The sequence below is a fragment of the Fulmarus glacialis genome, unplaced genomic scaffold, assembly GCF_000690835.1.
Source record: "Fulmarus glacialis isolate BGI_N327 unplaced genomic scaffold, ASM69083v1 scaffold2181, whole genome shotgun sequence".
Classification (NCBI taxonomy): domain Eukaryota; kingdom Metazoa; phylum Chordata; class Aves; order Procellariiformes; family Procellariidae; genus Fulmarus; species Fulmarus glacialis.
In genome coordinates, this window is record NW_009190741.1 from 46,944 (window position 1) to 66,542 (window position 19,599).

Consider the following 19,599-nt stretch of genomic DNA (forward strand, 5'->3'; position numbering starts at 1 on the left):
GCATCTGGACGAGGGGAGTGAGTGCTCCCTCAGTAAGTTTGCAGACGACACCAAGTTGGGCAGGAATGTTGATCTGCGTGAGGGTAGGAAGGCTCTTCAGAGGGATAGGCTGGATCAATGGGCCGAGGCCAACTGTATGAGATTCAACAAGGCTAAGTGCCGGGTCCTGCACTTGGGTCACAGCAACCACATGCAATGCTACAGGCTTGGGGAAGAGTGGCTGGAAAACAGAAAAGGACCTGGGGGTGTTGATCAACAGCCAGCTGAATATGAGCCAGCAGTGTGCCCAGATGGCCAAGAAGGCCAATAGCATCCTCGCTTGTATCAGAAATAGTGTAGCCAGCAGGAGTAGGGAAATGATTGTCCCCCTGTACTTGGCACTGGTGAGGCCGCACCTTGAATCCTGTGTTCAGTTTTGGGCCCCTCACTACAAGAAGGACATTGAAGTGCTGGAGCATGTCCAAAGAAAAGCAATGAAGCTGGCGAAGGGTGTAGAGCACAAGTCTTATGAGGAGCGGCTGAGGGAACTGGGGTTGTTTAGCCTGGAGAAGAGGAGGCTGAGGGGAGACCTTACCGCTCTGTACAACTACCTGGAAGGAGGTTGTAGCGAGGTGGGTGTCAGTCTCTTCTCCCAAGTCATAAGCACTAGGACAAGAGGAAATGGCCTCAAGTTGCACCAGGGAAGGTTTAGATTGGATGGGAGGACAAACTTCTTCACCGAAAGGGGTATGAACAGGCTGCCCAGGGAAGTGGTGGAGTCACCATCCCTGGAGGTATTTAAAAGACGTGTAGCTGTGGTGTTTAGGGACATGGTTTAGTGGTGGACTTGGCAGTGTTAGGTTAACAGCTGGGCTCGATCATCTTAGGTCTTTTCCAACTTAAATGAGTCTATGATTCTATGATTATTTCGTTGGATCCATATGAACTGACTTCCCTAACTCAGTATTGAAATGGAAGAAGGACATTTCTTACTGTGTCTCCTTCACTGATACTGAAGAACAGTTTGGTGAACATCCAGACATTGGAAATAAAGCCTTAAAAGTTTGGGCTGGGTTGCTATACACGAACATATCTGTACATTGGAAAGCCTGCCTTGGGGTATTGGCAACTGAGGAGGAAGTTTCAGGATTCTGTTTATCCTGGCAGGCATCCTGGCCTGTATCAGAAATAGTGTGGCCAGCAGGAGTAGGGAGGGGATCGTGCCCCTGTACTCAGCACTGGTGAGGCCGCACCTCGAATACTGTGTCCAGTTTTGGGCCCCGCACTACAAGAAGGACATTGAGGTGCTGGGGCGTGTCCAGAGAAGGGCAACGAAGCTGGTGAAGGGTCTAGAGAACAAGTCTTATGAGGAGCGGCTGAGGGAACTGGGGCTGTGTAGCCTGGAGAAGAGGAGGCTGAGGGGAGACCTCATCGCGCTCTACAACTACCTGCAAGGAGGTTGTAGCGAGGTGGGTGTTGGTCTCTTCTCCCAAGTAACTAGCGATAGGACGAGAGGAAATGGCCTCAAGTTGCGCCAGGGGAGGTTTAGACTGGACATTAGGAAAAACTTCTTTCCTGAAAGAGTGGTCAGGCCTTGGACCAGGCTGCCCAGGGAAGTGGTGGAGTCACCATCCCTGGAGGTATTTAAAAGACGTGTAGATGAGGCACTTAGGGACATGGTTTAGTGGGCATGGTAGTGTTGGGTTGGCGGTTGGACTCGATGATCTTAAAGGTCTTTTCCAACCTTAATGATTCTATGATTCTATGATTCTATGAAATGTCTGTATCACTTGGGGCTATCAGCTGATTTACTTCCTCATGTCTGGTATTACTTATCCTGCTAATAACTATAATATACTTTAGTCAGCGAGACCATGGAGAAGGGAAAACCTTGTTTTGTTCCCAGCCAACTCCACATATTTATTTATCACCAAGATACAATAAGCCAGTTGCTCAACTATAGGTCTCTACACTGTGTTCACTGGTAGGGGCAGCCTAATCTCAGTCAGGGTTATCTACAAATTCCAGCTGTTCTTACAGGATACAATGTCAGGCATTTTTTAAAGACAGACCTTGACATACTATCTTACATAGGCTGTATGATTTACGTGCAAAGGCATATAAAAGTATCCTATTGGCCAGAGCGGGCATATTGCCCTTAGTGCAGCTTATGCTCAGAATAGACATGATTGGTAAGTTTTCCTCGAACCTGAGCCTAATTCTATGCTACATCAAAAGCAGCATAGACAAATTCCTCTCCTACTTTTTGGTAGCCTATTAATAGATAGATTTGATATAAAATGAGGAAAACCCTGCTAGGAGACTGTCCCTTCCTTCTTTTTAGGAAAACTTGGCCAGAAGTAGGAAATGATTCCGCAAGATTTCTCAAAGATAATTGAATTTGCTTGTTCTGGACATGGCCTGACAACCTTATGCATATTACTATTACCTTTTAAATGACTATATTACGTATGTGATTCCTAACGGGGACTGGGAACTTTTATGTATGGATGTACACACATATATCTATACACAAACACACACTTCTCTCCCCACGTTAATGTTCTCATTATTTTATTTGAGATTAAGATGTGTTCTCTCTCTATTAATGTAGGTTTTCCTTCAGAATTTAAGATAAGTAGAATTTCAGACTCAAATTTATTTTTCCTGGGTTTTATTCCCCTGTGTTCCTATACCAAATATTGTTATGTCAAGTGGAAGCTTAGGCCCTGTACCAAGGATACACGTACATTTTTATCATTGTTTAGCTGTCAGAATTGGTTATAATGGTAATTTTATGAGTACTGTGATTTTCTTCATAGAACTTTACAAATATGAACTGATCATCCATCATAGCCACATAGCAAATCATCAACTGTTGTCTTAATTGGCACATCGTAAACTAAGTAGAATGTCATTTTTTGTGGTCATGAGCATGACCACAGGTATTATGAGACTTCATGCTACAGATCTGGTTCCCACCTTCTCCACAAAACATTACATGACTCAGCAACATTGCTTCTCATTCAGCAACATGGCGGCAGAAGGATTGAATAGTTCTATAAACGTTTGTGACCCTTCAAACTTGGAATGAATATCTGCCCAACTGTGGCTTTCCAATAAAATCCAATAGATAATATTTCCTTTTCTGACTGAAAAAAATGTCAAATAAGGGTTTATAACAAAGATTCAGAACTTGCCTTTCAATGTTACACAGAAATTACTTTAACACTTCCATCCGTCAGAAAAAGAAAAACAAGAATACATGGAGAATTTATATTAATTTGATTTCAATGTAGATGATTTCACAAGATCACTTTCTTTACTGCAACTGTCAAACTATGTGTTTCTAGATCTGTATTCATAAAGACACTGTCTTGCCAATGGAGAAAACTATGTGAAATTCTGAATAACGTAATGGTTTTGTTTTCATTTTACAATAAAAGATCCCATAGGATTAGCTGTATTAGCACTATACACTTTAACAAATTGATCTCCTACCAAAAATGTGAAGTTTTTAGTTCAAGACAAGGATTTTCTTTTTTGACATTATTTAATTTTATACATTTCAATGTGTTTTTGTTCCTAAGGTCTGGGAATTGGGAACATGTTTTATGTTTTTTATGAAGATGGCATCAAAGTAATACAACCAGTGGAATGTGAATTTCAGAGACATATTAAGCCTAGTGAAAAACTCCTCGGTTTTCAGGCAAGTTATTTTTTTTAAATTTATTTGTAGTGTTTTCTTTAAATAAGAATTTATTGTTGCTAGTTTAGTGTTTTCTGCTTGATAAATTCAAACATATCTTCTCAATTAATAAGTAGCTTATAGTGGTGTACTCAAAATTTTCTGTATTTTCCTTGATCAAAATCAAACTTTCAATCTTTCTTTTAGATTGAGTATTCCCTGTATACTTTTCAAATCCTTTATTTTCTTTAACTGTCTTTCTCTTTTCCCAGTCCTTTCTTTAACAACTCTCTACTCTTTATTTCTAGTTTGGTGGTGGTGGTTGTTGTTGTTTTTTCTCACCTCCCCCCCAGTTAAGTGCATCTCTGTGAATCAGGGATTGATTCTCTCTCTATTAAATATAAGAGCTAAAGTTACTATTTTTTAAGTTTTTTTTTCCTCCATTGGATGTTTGTCTATATTAAACTGTCAGGCTATCATGAGGCAAATCCCTATCCTGATAAACAGTCTTACAGCTCCACTGAAGTTAGTAGAGATGATTGATGCTTTGACTCCAACTTACAATTCATATAAGTAGTTTCAATAACTTTATTGTTAACAGATTTATAGCTGATTTCATCAAATTCGGTGCATTTATGGAGTAGTTTCTATGTGTAGCATATTCCATGTGTCGCATACATAAAAACAGTAGTTGTATTCTCCACTTCCATTTATTCTTTTGTTGTTTTTCTTTTACTGCTAATCAAATTGCTAGCTAACACGATGCATGTTCTCACAGGAACACTTGGTACTAGTCACTGCATTAAGACTTGTTCTATATGATCTATCACTTTTCAAAAATAGTAACTTTTTCTCATTATTTGGATTTGAATGAGTGACCTTGAAATATGTTATAACCCATGAGTACACTTTGGGGTTTTTTCCCTAATATCTAAAGCACACTGAAACAACAGCAGAACTGTCTCAATGGAATTTGCCTCTTCAGTTATCATTATTGATGTCAAAGGCTGCTGTACTCAGCAGCAAGATTTATTTTACTGTGAATAATTATGCTTTGAACAGCTAATCATACCTTGATTTCTGCTTCAGTGAAATTAGGTTGACATAGCCAAAAATAAGCCAAAGAGCTTTTTTATGGCTGTTAATTCAAAAGTTGATTATTTAAGAAGTCTGTTAAAATTTTATTGGTCTAAAGTGCAGCCTAGATTTTAAGTGTATTTTTATTGAAATGTAATAATCAGGATGGGTAAGTCAAGCTTGTTTCCTTTTTGTAGCTTTCAAAACTAAAGTAGCATAGTAATTATGCGTTTCCCACAAAAAAAAAGGAGAGACCAGGAAAGTAGACTACTTGATAAAGTTCATTTTAGAGTAGGTATAGACTTGTCCTTCTTTGGATATCTTTGGTTTGTGGGTGGGTGTGGTAAATATATAACCAGCAATGAAGCTTTGTACCTATGTGCATGTCATTTTGCCCATTAAATTCAACAATATTTCTACTTATTCCCCTGAACACATCTTCCCTTACATATAGTGGTTAATAAATCTTTATTCCTGCAATAGAAATCAGAAATATTTGGAAAATATATCCTTATGTTTTTCTACTCATACTGACATCATTGTTGACTTTGCATTCCAAAAAATGAAAAAATCGAGAAAGAGTTTTCAGTAAAAAATTTGAAATTTTGAAAAAAAAACCTTTAAGATTACTTTCCTCCTAGAATAAGGGTGAAACATGAGTTTAAAACAGTTCCCTCATACACTGCTAATACTACGACAACAGTAGTATATTCTTGAAAAAAACTCATTGACTATGAAGCTTTAGACAACTGTTTCCTCCTTTGAAGAATACCATTTCTTCCTCAAGCCTCTCTGGAAAATCTGTGTTCTCTAAATAAGAATAATAAAATAACCCAGTTCTGTCCCAGGATCAGATTTTTATCAATTTCAGCATGTGATTGTTTAGTGGTAAGAGTTCATGTCATAAATTCTCATTAGTAATTCTCTTTGACTTTGTCATATAACTTTACTAATCAGAAATGTTGGTATACTGCATGTTTTGAGGTGGCTTTACATAGCCTTTCACATCTACAGCAGCTATCGCCAATAAAATCTCCATCACTTATCTCTTAACATATATATGTTTGCTTAAACCTTTCCCATTTCTTTACACTTTTCTAAATTAGCTGTTCAAGTGATAAGTAAAACCCAGTAGACCTGTTTCATTGCCAAACATTTGCTAAAGTGTAGGAACATTTCTAAATTCTGCAGTGCAGTTTAGGTACTAGAAGTGTTACAGAAAATGTCTGGATATTGCATGTGATACTTCAGTATTCCTCCCCAAGTTTCCTGTTTGCCTGTCAACAAAATAAATTACCCTTAGCTGAGCTCCTGTAAAAGAATGAACTCAGATGTTTCTACATGGCATTGCATTGTATTGTGAACAAATGTTGCAGTAGTTACACAGGTACATATTTAGGTATGCTAATTTTGCTAGAAGTAAATACAATTTCTCAGTAACTATATACTTGAGAACCCTTATCTAAATATTTAATTGCCTCTTGTGCAATTGAGTGTCAATACAGCAAAGCACTTTAGTGTGTGTCTAACATGGGAATCAGTTAGACTTTCATTGTGTTTAAAGTGAAGCAAAAGATTTAGTGCTTTACTGGATCATCGTGGTTCAGAGGAATATAAGGAGCTTCCTCCTCTCCTTCCCAGAATCTCCTAAATTACTTGAATTTTCTAAATTAATGTCAAATGAAAGTAGGCTTTTATTAAACTGATATTGACAATTCTAGATGCATAGGGACAGAAATAAACTTATTTCTGTTTTCTGATGCAGGTTATTGTTTAGTTATACCAACTTCAACAGCTGTTTGTTTAACCTGTTGTCAAATAGATTCTTAACCATGGTCCAAGTAGAGTCTTTCCGCTGTTAAATGTCTCATCATTCTGAAGTGTTTGGGACATTTCCTCACTAACATGCAATCTCTATTTTTCTTCTGCAAATTAATGCTATCCAAAGCCTTTAAATTCTAATTCTTATGCAAAAGTGTTTTTATTTTCCCTTCCCAATGAATCCAAATTAGAATAATTATTTCAGGAAGCTGGGGGTGGGGAAAGAAGCAATTAAAACATATGCCTTTGTTGAGACCAGTGGAAAAATCCTTTTGGTTTCAAGATAATCCTGATTTCCTCTTTATTACAAGGACTAGCGCATAATGGCCATATTTCAGTGAACTAGGCCATCCACACTTGAAGATGAATATGTGCTGGAGGTGGGAGCAAAATACTTAATTTCAAAATAATTAATGTGACTACATGACAGAGCAAAGTTTCCACAGGAAATGAACTTGAAACACACTTGTTAGTCCACAGAAATTGCTTTGGTTTACACTCTTACAGCACAGCAAGTGTAGTAAATGCAAGATTGTTAACCTTTGTTTTTTGAAAAAAATGTGAAAAAGGTCCGCAGTCTGATTTTTATTACAGAATGTCAAGTAAACAGTAACTTAATATAGAATAAGTGATATATAAATTCATGTCTTAATACATGCACTGTTGTAACCTGTTGATGTCATCTTACTCTTGGACAGTCATAGCATAGCTAGACATTTCATTATACTGCTTAAAGAGCTTGACTTAAATCTTGTTAGAACACTGAGGACCCTTGCATTAAGTGTACGTTTATAAACATAGAATTTGCACATATAAGTCTACAAGTACACGTTTTCTCTTGGGAATTTCTTGCCCCAGACTACCTTAAAAAACTTTCTTGAAGGATTTATTTTCCTCCATCTGCTGACTTGTTACAGGGCAAGTCACTTTTTGATTAAAAAGTCTGGGGGAAAAAAAACAATGAAATAAATTAATGTTTTATCAGATGTTAGCTTTTTTCCTAAATTAGGAAAAAGTAAATTGCTTACATTTTAATTAGAAGAAGAAAAGGGTGGTTTTATGCTTATATTTTAAGGAGAAATTATTTTAACCAATTACCTGATCACTAGGGAAATGAATATAGAGCCTCAGAATTACTGCCTGTAATGTAAAAGAAATCTAAACTGTTTAATCAGATAAATGTTAACTTTTCAAAAGCAAGATTTCAGTTCCATTGATTGAAGCTATTTCTGGGGCATCTAGATAAATGTGCATTTGAATAACTATAGAAAACAACTGCATAAACCGATTCATGCTGGGGAACTCTATTTTGGATACACATAATTTTCAGTGTTACTTTGAAAAAACACTTTTTTTGCTTTTGTTTTAATTTTTCATTTTTTGGAGCAAAGTGAGAGTTGGCATTGGATTATAGAAATTTATGACAACATAAATAATATTCTAGAACCAGTAAACTGCATTTGTATATGTAGATTTATTTTTTACTTAATATTTTTTACTTTAGATCTGAGAAAGTGTTGTACTTTCTACTTGCTGTATTTAAAGTGGAAGAAGAGGAGCAAGTTTTATGAATTACGTAGATAATAAGAATCATGTCCTGTAGTTTCTAATTTAAATATATATGTGCATGTATACATCTATAGACATATATAAAACCCCTATATTTTTATTGCTTTTACATTGAAATAATATTTAGAAATACACTTCAGTCAGTATTTTAGACTCAGATTCAGGAAAATGTTTAAGGAGGTGGCTTAACTCTGGATATAGTTATAAGTGTTTAACTTACATATTTTCCTGCTCTGCTATACTTCCCACAATGGGAGGTATGATTGTTGTAATCATTTACACTAATCTATATGATGCCATGTGAGAGAAACCTCAATTCCTTCAGCAGGGGTTGGTGTTATTTTTGAATAATGTGTTGAATGTGTCCTTGTAGAATTCACAGAACCAAAAACGGGGGTAAACTAAGGTGAGTTCCTGAGAGACATGACTGAAAAGAATGACACAGTATAGCGTTGTTGTAAACATTTACAGATGCATTATTTGAAGAAGGTGTTCTCTGAGGAAGAAAGAAGACTCTGTGGAACAGTCTAAAAGTAGTTATCGGTTTAGTTAAAACATGGAACTAAGACAAGTCATATTTAGAATAAATATAAAAAATATTTGACATCGGTAAAACACCCTTCCAACTGAAGTGACAATTGCACAGCAGGCAAATGGCAATAGATCGTTGATCTGATGATTGTACATGACATTAGAGACGTACTTGTTTATGTTGAAATTTCACTTTATGCGATGAAAAGCTTTTAGCCACATTTAAGAATGAAAGTCCCGTTTGTCACCGTGCCTATCATGCTTTAAAAAACAGATTTTAGACTCCTCCCTTCAAAGTGTATGGCAGTGCAAAATAAATCTTACTCTTTTTACTCATTTCTAAGTTCTGCTGAAGTTCCTGATTATGTGCCATCCCATGATACCTGAGTTTAGTAACCTTTCCTTATCAATGTGATTTCTGAAAGATCTTTCCTTTATTGAGGTTTAAGAACCACATAGGACCAAACAGTGGCTTTCGATCTGCTGTACAGAAACTCCCTCTGTTAGAGCTGGAAATTGATTTATTTCTTATTTTGACATATAAAGATTGAGTGTATTTTCTCAAACGTACAGAGGCATGGCAGGTAAAGAATGTTGATGATACAGAAAAGTTGAAATGCATTATCGTCTTCTTGAAAACCATTGCTTAGTGCCGGATATGTTGTTCTGTCACGTTATTTTTCCCCTTCTTTTTAAAAGGGGTCTGATGCTTAGAAACAGAATTCTTTTTTAAGATCTCATCAACTCTTGCTGTTCATTCTACATTGAAGTCATCACCTGCTGACATATCATAATTATTTTCACAGCGACCAGTTACGATGTATCAGACAGAGCATTCTAAATTAGGAATAAGCAGCAGATAAGTGCTAAAAAGAAATAATACATATGATTTAGTGAAATTACCCCTTGTGATGAAAGGAAGAAAAATTTAGAGGGAAAAGAAGAATAGGTCAGGAAAACAAAAAAGCTTGGCACATGCTGTACATCTCCAAGCAGAATATTTTTCAGGTCCTTGTTTTTAGATAAATTTGTGTCCATTATAGGAAAAAATCATGCTATTTCATGAAGGGCATTTCCAAATATGGTAACGTATTTGATGAAGTAACTTTTAATTTTTATAAAAGCAAGCTTTCACTGGGGGTAAATAGTTACAAATAGAGAGGTAGAAATATATATATGATGAGTGGGAATATATTTATATAAAAATATGAATAGTGAGCATGTAAATTACAGATAGCTATTTTGAGTGAGAGTGCATAGTTATAAATGTATGTATTATGAAATATGAATATGAAATATGAATTAACTGAAGTCAACAGGAATTTTGGTTTTGTTTCAAATTCATCCTTTTGCAGGGATGGAAGGGCAGAGGGAGAAGGAATGATGTTAAGAAGCCATTTGATTTGTATTGGGTTTAACACTAGTGAGATAGGCCATGAGAATGTCTTCCAGCAGAAGCAGCCAAACTTCTTGACCTTTGAAGCAACATATCAGTACTCCATGTGACCAAAAAAGCAAATCCCTCTAACTGCCGCTGCTTTGCCCATATACCATGTGACAACTTGCACCACACCTCCTTCTCTTCCTCTCCATTTATACATTGTCATCTTCCCAATTTAGTATTTGCCTGCCTTACTGCTGTGTTCTCAGATGTACGTGTAAGCCATGTCTGTAACTGCCTTGCTTTGCAAGATACTGTGATGGTGCAGATGGGGAAGCTGCTAGCTACTGCATAGTAACGAGACATCGTGTGTCTAATTTGTTTTTCTGTTTTTAAGGTCTCCTGGCTCTTGCTTACTTTATTTCTACACGTGTTATTGTTTCAAATGGGTTTCTTTCTCAGGCTAACTGCCTGAATGCCTAGAAAAGATCCAAAAAAGCTGGTGTATGGTTTACACTAAAGTGCTCGTGAATTGTGTGGTGCTTACAACATGCAGTTTGGCTAACATTAGTCTATGTCCTAATTTGCCTGTCCTTTTTCCTTCCCTAAATTCTCTGAGATTTTATTTTACAGTTAAGAAAGAAGAAAAAGAGTATAATTTGTCTTTCTATTGTATTGTTGACTGGTTAGATTCTTTCCCTGTTTCTGTTGAATTATAGGATGAAGTTTGTCCCAAAGCCGAAGGAGATCCCGTTCAGCGGTGTGTATGGGCAACTGCTGTTAATGTAAAAGACAAGTTCATTTACGCAACTCAGCCCACACTTGACAGAGTTCTTATCGTTGATGTACAGTCTCAGAAAGTTGTACAGGTATTTATTTCTAATTTTTAAGTTAATATCTATTTTGGAAACAAGACTTTAAGGTTTTCCTTCATGTTTCGAAAACAATGCAATTAGCTTGAGAGTAAACACAATATCTAGAAAAAAGCTCATCTACTTTTTACATTTAGCAGCAGCTTATGTTTAGTGACTGTTCTTGTCAATAGGCAATTGGGAGGGAGAGAATCGACATGAAAATACCTCATATAAATATTCATCAAATAGTTGAGGAAATGAGTTCTTTGGAAAGTTTCTGGCTTGAGGCATTTTTTACTTGAAAATGAAGATTCATTAAAATAGAGTCTTATCACAGGAATGCGTCTATCAGTTTTGACCAGAAAAGTCAGGGGGTTAGGTTTGGCTACAGAAGGTGGAGGGCTGTTATTCAGTAGGCTTTTAGACAGAGAAATTACTGGAATTGTGGAAGACCCAACACCACCCTTAGCCAAGATTAGAGACTGTGAATTCGAACTTCTTTATTCCTCTCTACTATGTAGGTAGTACTATCAATTTCTCAGTCTCTGGGATGCTGGAGATACCCTGGTTAGTCAAAATAATTCATTGGGTGAAAGAAAGAAATTGATGCTATGGTACAGGTATTAATGCACTCATATAGTTTGTGGAAGACCAAAGTACAAGGCAATGCTAAAATGAGTATTAGTTTTTTGGAGCAGTACAGTTTCTGCAGGAGAGCCTGAGAGTCACAATATAATCCCAGTGGTCAGTAATCTCACTGGGATGGAGTAAAAATTTGATGTTTAGTTGCCACCACTCAAATCAAATACTATAACCACTGTATTCTTGTCTCTCTTTCTCTCTCTTTTTTCCTTTATGTATCTGGTGGTATAAATTATATCATTGTACTATGAGGTTAAATAGGGGATTTACATGAGGACGGATTTCAGTCTGTGGAATTGTTAAAGACATGTGAAAATGCATTTAAAAAATAATAGCCATAAACTCATTAAATCCTAAAAAGATATTTTCTGAATATGAAGAGAGTATTTAGTCTTAAAATGTTTGTGTTAACAAGGCATATGGAAAAGGCAAAATTAAAATATTTTTTCTATTTGTTTTCTGCCTAGTATTCCCACCATATTACACTATTTTTCTTCCTTTTTTTTTTTTTTTTTAATCAGACACATACAATAGAATATATTTCATTATATAGTCTTCAGTCTTTCAGGATGATGCCATTTGACCAGAAAGATTAGCTTTATTTCACTTTCAGTGGCAAAAAAGTCAATCAATTATAGTTGGGGACTGTCAACAGTCTTGTCAGCAGACAAAGGGCTTGTTTTTTAGTTGGGTTTGTGTATTCGTGGCGGGTTTTTTAAGTACATTAAAGATCATATAAAATCTTGACATTTACTTTAAAAGCAGGGTCTTCTTTTTCTGAAAGAAAATTATTTCCTGGGCAAAGAGCTCTGAAGCTAGTTAATAACTTGTTAACAATCCTTTTCTGATTCTGAGAAGAAAGGGCACTTGTACGTGAAACTGATAAAGAGGTTTTGACACCACACTGGGTGTTCTGATTCAAATTTTAATCATACAAACGTGCCTAACATCTACAGGGTTACTTATAGTATCATCACATTCTTAGGAAACAGATGTTCTTTAGCTAAATAAAACATGGATTTTTTTAATTAGAAATCTAATCTAAATTGTTAAGAAAAATATTTAAATAGAGCTTTTCTTCATGCCTTTTGTCTTTTTCACTGATAAGTGAATGAAAATCTTTAATGAATAGATTATATATCACATATTAGGTTCCAGGGAGACCTTATTGTGGCCTTTCAGTACTTAAAGGGGTCCTATAAGGAAGTTGGGGACAGATTTTTTAATAGCGCCTATAGCAATAGGACAAGGGGTACTGGTGTTAAACTAAAGGAGTCTAGATTTAGACTAGATACAAGGAAGAAATTTTTTATAATGAGGGTGGTGAAACACTGGAATAGGTTGCCCAGAGAGGTGGTAGATGCTCCATCCCTGGAAACATTCAAGGTCAGATTGGATGGGGCTGTGAGTAACCTGATCTAGTTGATGTCCCTGCTCATTGCAGGGGGGTTGGACTAGATGACCTTTAAAGGTCGCTTCCAACCCAAACCATTCTATGATTCTGTGATGTTAGTATACGTATGTATTACATATATTAATGTAAAATTTAAAAATAAATAGCAAAATTGCAATTTTAAAATTACATTAGCTTGACAAATAATTTTAATAATTTTGCATTCTTTAAACATCTACAATTTCTGCCTTCTATATTCTATGTCAGCTGGCTCAGTAGACATAGCTTCCTCAAAACCTGACCTATCCAAATGGTGATAGAGTCTGATAAAATGTTTTATTCAAAAAGTTAATAATAAAAAATTATTAATTTTTTTGTTCTTTTACTTTTTTTAGTTAAATTGACCTTTGCATATCAAAGTAGAGATGAACTGAGTGGGTAATGAATTTTTGTTTTCTGAAAACAAGACTTTTTTTACAGGCAATTCAATATATTTCTTCAGGAAGAGAGACTAAAAAAATATATAGTCTTACTGCAATCCACAGATTTAAGGACTGGAATCTCTGACAATGGTTTCCCTGGTCTCTGGCTGACATTCATGTGTCATCTTGCTTTCCTGATGGATGAAATACCAATTTAATTGCATTTATTAGCATTTAGACTTCAGTGGCAAGAGCATATTATGCCTTTTGAGCTCACTGAAAAATATTAGAGAAGTTGGAGGTTCTTCTAAACTTAGGTTTCATGGAATAGTTTGAGTGGTAGACTCTTCTAATTTACCTTCAGTTACATTAGTTATTATTTTACTAAATGCTTTACCATTAACTGAATATTTAGAGATAATTACCACAATCATGTATGTTAATTAAAGAGTAAAATTCAATAAATTAGCCACTAATTAAAAGTACACCCCTCCCCCAGAAATATGTAAAGCGATTCTCCAGTTTTGGGATGGAGTTAGATAGGTTGCCGTTCTATCACATAAATATTCTGTAGTGAGCTGAAAAACAGACATACAGGATGCCTAGGTGTTACACAGAGCTTTGTGCACTAAGTCTGTGCTCCTTAGCAAAAATGTTGAGCTAAAACCGGATACTCCACAAGTATAGCTAGCTTCAAGCTAGCCCAGGAAAAAAAAACTTTCAAAGTAATTTTATTTTGAGGATAGAATAGCATTGCTTTTCCATTACTTTAATACTATCCGGATCGTGAACTTAGGGAGGTATAGAATGAAGTTTATCCCATCTGTGGAAACCTTTTGCAGGAATGAAAGTGTCAGTTTTGGTGGTTCTAGGACGTTTAGATATTAATGATAAATTATCTTTCCATTTCACAATACTTAACTGTCCTGGTTTCGGCTGGGGTAGGGTTAAATTTCTTGCTAGTGCTGTGTTTTGGATTTAGTATGAGGAGAATGTTGATAACACACTGATGTTTTCAGTTGTTGCTAAGTACCCTCCTAGTCCAAGGACAGCTCCCATGCCTACTGACTGAGCTAGGTACACAAGGTGGGAGGGAATATAATCAGGACAGCCAGCTCAGCTGGCTAATGGGGTATTCCATACCATGTGATGTCATGCTCAGTATATGAATGGTGGGTGTGATCCAGGAAGTACCGATAGCTACCTGGTTATCGGTCAGCGCGGGTGGTGAGCAATTGCATTGTGCATCACTTATTTTGTATATTTTATCATTATCATTATTATTCTCCCTTTTCTGTTTTATTAAACTGTCTTTATCTCAACCCATGAGTTTTTCTCACTCTTACCCTTCCGATTCTCTCCCCGTCCCACTGGGGCGGGGGGGAGTGAGTGAGCGGCTGCGTGGTATTTGGCTGCCTGCCAGGTTAAACCACGACATTAACACAGACATTTGGTAAGACAATATGACTAAGGGATAACAGGTGAACCGGTTAAGTAAATTAAACCAAATGTGTTACTGTCACTTTTGGGCACCTGAGCAGAATTTCTGCTATTTGTTACTGACCTGAAAATTATTTCCTAGGATACACTTAGCCAAATACATGGGAAAAGTATTATGGGACTTGCTCTGTGTCCAGCTTAACCATGTTGATATTCAAAATAGATTTAAAAAAAAAAAGAGACAAGGAAAAGTAGTTGCAAACAAAACAAATCATGAAAGCACAAAACCTATCCAATCTTTTACACATAGTATAAAACTATAAAAAAATAACACCACCGTTGATTCGCAGATGGCTTTTAGAATTGAAGTAAGGCTAATTTGGAATTTAGTGACAAGTCAAGAGATACTTTGTTCGGAATTTCTTATAACCAGCACGGCCCTGTCTTCCTTATCTTTTAACAATAAGCATTTATTTTGGTTTTGGTTTTTGCAAGCAGCAAGAATTCTTCTAACCATTAAATGTTGCTCTACTCATATCATATGCACGTACACAAACACTCATACAAACAGGAAGCAAGGAAGGGAGTTTAATTTCTGAGTCAGATCAGTCTATTTTCATTGCTTATAGTACTGCCTAGCACAGAAAAAAAAAATCAAAATGTAACTGATTTTTGGAAAACAGATACTAAGCTGTTCATAAATGAGAGCATTTTGCTTACTAGACTGCCTTGTCATATTAAAACAGAGGATAATATTTACTTTTTAACTATTTCTAGTCTATATCTTAAAGAAGAAACCACGTATCTGCTGTGTAAAACCAAGTTTTCAAAAATGCATACTCTGGTAGGAACAAATGTGGAGTAAACTTCATATTTTGAAAGTGAGCAGCACTTAATAAAAATTCTGTCAAGGTGCAAAAAAACTAAAGACAACTAAAAACATATAAGTTGTGTAACTGTGCTGTTTTCTGTGTAAAAATAATGTTCGTTTGGTTTTGCTTATTATGGTGTTTTCTCTGAAGTACTGCTATGTGTGTTATATTTATTCCCTTTTACTCTGAAAGTTAACGTAAAAGATGTGTGTATAAGTGCACATATGTAACAACTAGATTTGAGGATGATTTATTTCTATGAAAACAGTATTTATCAAAATAAGTGCTTAAAGAAGATTCTAGAGCAGACTAAATTGAAATGTATTGGAAACATGGATGGTCTATCTTTAGAGAGATATATGTAGACTTTTTGATTTAGCCAGGTAATTCTCATTATAAAGTTAAGAGAAATACTTGCTTTCTTTTGTAAATTCTAGAAAGCAAGCACTGTCACCTGCAATTGTCCCATATTGCTTAGCAGTGCACCATTAACTGGGGTGACTTAGAGGCATGCTGAAGTAAACAGAGCTCGTTGTCGTTCAGTCCACACTGTACTGCTGGCAGATCAGCCTGGCTAGCTAGAAACAGCTGTGAAAGCCTGCTTTCAACACGCTCAGCTCCTTTCTGCTGCTGGCTCTTCTCTTGGGAGCAGCCTTACCTGTGCTTGACTCCGTGGGCAATTCCTTCTCCTCCTCCTGGCGGTGCCACCGTCCAAACCCTGAATGTAGTTGGCACTCATTCAGCAGAACACATATGGGTCAGACCTTTTATCTGGGGAAGCCCAAAGCAAATTTGACATTCCTGAACAAATTAGCTATACAACAGCCCAAGTATTATTTTAGACAACCTGTCTTCTAGCCTGCAGCAGAAAAATGTTATCAAACATGAATGACCTTTTTCAGGGGGTATCTTTCTGATTTTAAATGAGCTGGTGAGCAGCCTGGCTTCATTTTCCATTTTCAAAAGGAAAACCAAATTCTGCCTAGATGAAGCTGTGGCTTGCAACACCTCAGGAGTACAGTTAAGTATCATCAGCAGTCTCAGCCAGCCATTAGTGCATTATCTTGAGGATCTACATCATTAGTTTAAATTAGGTTCACTTAATTAGCCAGCTGGTACTCTCCTTGACAAACTGATAAACAAGCTGTGCTTTACTGTTCCATAATGGTGAGACTAAAAAAGAATTTCCACTTATTTTTTCCGGAAAAGTAATCCTCCCAGTTGTTTACCTCATGCAGAATGTCTCTTAATCAAATACGTTGTCCTCCCATTTCATACCTCTGAAGTCTTCAGTTCTTCTCGTAACAAAGGAAGTGTAGAGCTCAAGTCTCTAAAAGGTTTGTGGTCTCAAGAGAGAGTGCTTAAGGTTGTAGGGAATCACAAATCTACCAAAAGTAGCAATTGTAATTGGAAAACATGAAAACAATCTTTGCAACTTCAACAGAATATACCCAGTTTAGCAGAGATAGGAAGTTTTGGGTGTGGCAACATTGTGTTGGTTTTATGTAGGACTGTGTAGTAACACCTTGAATTGATTTCAGTATGTGGCTTGAGAATACTCTTCCCTTTTTAGCCATTTTCCAATAATTGGTGTAGTTTTTAAACTGATATATGTAAAGTGAGAGTGATGGTAGGGAAGGAAGATAAGTACTTTTTAACTTGATTTAAAACCTTTGTTTTCAGCTGCTTAATAGCTTCAGTATAATGTAATTTTGATGCCAAATGTTAGAGCACATAATGAATAAAAATCACTTTTTCAGCATTTCGCTAACTTTGAATTAATCAGAGGGCTGTTTCAACAATTGACAACACAGTTTTTAAATACAACCTGAAAACATCAGGAAATGCATGTCCAGTCATCATTTTAAGTCAAGCATATATATTACTTTTCTTCTGAAAATGTGACAGAAACTAAGGACTTCTATTTTTATTGTTCTTCAGGCAGTAAGTACAGATCCTGTTCCAGTGAAACTACAGTACGATAAATCACATGATCAAGTCTGGGTGCTGAGCTGGGGAAGCATGGAAAAGGATTCACCAACTTTGCAGGTGGGGTGATCAGAATGATTATATGCAAGGAAATCCAGACAAGTTGAACCTTTGTGTAATTGCAACATTTTGTATATTTTCCTTTCAGCATTATTATCATTACCCCAGCAGGGGCAGTGAAATGATTTCAGGTAACTAGAAAACAATTCAGACAACTGACTTTGCTAAAAAAGTTAGAGATTATTTTCAACATCCTTAGTCAGAAGTGACAATGCTGAACTGATAGCAGGATAAGGAATACAGCTGAAAGCAGCAGCATATTTTGTAACTGCCAGTCTTTTGAGAGCAAACTGTTGCTGTTTATGATGTTTTTTTCCCTAATTAGAGGATAAACTGGATTTTAGGCATATTCTTACTTCACTAAAATTATATTGACGCTCTGGAGGTGACAAGCTTTTTTCAGATATAAAATATTAAAAATCTTTTCTTTTCCTGTGCCTCTGAGCAGTGGTAAGCCTAGGGACAGTCACTAAAGAAACATTTCAAGAAGCTGTACTTGCATTCCTACTTTTTCACGATTTTCTGTTCCTTATTTAAAGTAATCCCCTGAGATTATGGTGATCGTCTTTATGTTATAATTTCAAAATTACTTTTTATTTCAACTTATTTTCCTTTTCTTTAGAAGTTAATGAAATCCTTATGTATTTAAAAATACATATAACATAAAGAATAAGAGAAATTCAAACACAGGGCTCAAGCAGAAAAATGATTAACATTTGAAAACACCTATGAGTATGCAAGGTAATTTGTGGGAGTTTAGCTGTCACTTCTCACTAGAAAATGACCGATAATTGAGTCAGTCTTACCATGTTTTAAAGTGACTGATCATCTTCACTCTCATTTGTCCTTACAATATAGATAATCGATTATTTTCTTTTTTTTAATCTGCTCTTAAGTGCAAGTATGTGAATATCATAGTGGCTATTATATGGAATTGTCTTTTATTCACCTATAAACATTTACCTCAGAGGAGGCCCAAGATTTGGGGATTCGAGGAAAATTGGTTCATAACAACTTAAGGAATGCGTAAACTCAAATCAACTTGCTCTTCTGAAATATGTCTGTGCTATGTTGAATTACCTCATAATTGACAAGAACTGGGAGTATGCTTAGCCATAGCTTCCTGTGGATCAGTTGATAACATCTTATCTTTTCACTCTGGCTGAAGTGCTTAAGAAATTTCATCTCACTCTAGGATCTAGTGTAAAAAAAACAAAAGGTAAACAAAAAACTTAGTTTGCACTAAGAACTGCTAGAGGCTTTTGTAATGTAAATGAATAAATATGGAGTCAGTGGTGGAAAAGAAAGGAGAGGAAAAAAGTAAATGTGAAGCTTAAGTGGTCAGGTACGTAACAATTCTTTGAAATCTGTAATGGTGTTCAGCTTTATTCACTGTCATTTGTGTTCTTTTTCTTGGTAACTGAAGGATAATACAAGAGATGGAATACAGAGGCAATAATTTATTAATTTATTTGCATAGAGATTAAATTTTGAAAGAATATTTCTATAGTTTATAATGATGTTACTTTATGTAGGTGATAACGCAAGCCAGTGGGAGTGTTTCTCATCACACAATCCATACTCAGCCAGTGGGAAAGCAGTTTGACAGAGTGGATGACTTTTTCATTCCGTCTACAACCCTCATCATTACCCATATAAGGTAAGTTTTACCTGAATTACAATTAAATTTCAAATGAGCTATAACATTGTCTCCAAAGAAAATATAATTTTAAAACCTTGAAAATCTGAGACCACGCCACCTACTTCAATATTGCTTTGCAACACCCTTCTTCATAAAAAACTAAATGTGAGTTTTATTGAAAACAAGCTGGATATCAGAATAAACACTTTTATTAGAGTTTTTCTTCCTTATCTCACCAA

At 35.9% G+C, this 19,599-nt stretch overlaps 1 protein-coding gene across 1 annotated transcript in view; it reads left to right on the forward strand.

Moving 5' to 3' along the window:
* The window catches only part of LOC104083032 (follistatin-related protein 5), a gene marked incomplete at its 5' end in the record, with an annotated part of 48,318 nt that extends 28,936 nt beyond the window's left edge, over window positions 1-19,382 (forward strand). The window contains 4 exons of the mRNA XM_009586385.1: window positions 3,570-3,688; window positions 10,766-10,915; window positions 17,611-17,718; window positions 19,254-19,382. Of these exons, the coding sequence (XP_009584680.1) occupies window positions 3,570-3,688; window positions 10,766-10,915; window positions 17,611-17,718; window positions 19,254-19,382 (506 nt within the window). The remainder of the gene's footprint in view (window positions 1-3,569; window positions 3,689-10,765; window positions 10,916-17,610; window positions 17,719-19,253) is intronic.
* Between the last annotated feature and the right edge of the window lie 217 nt (window positions 19,383-19,599).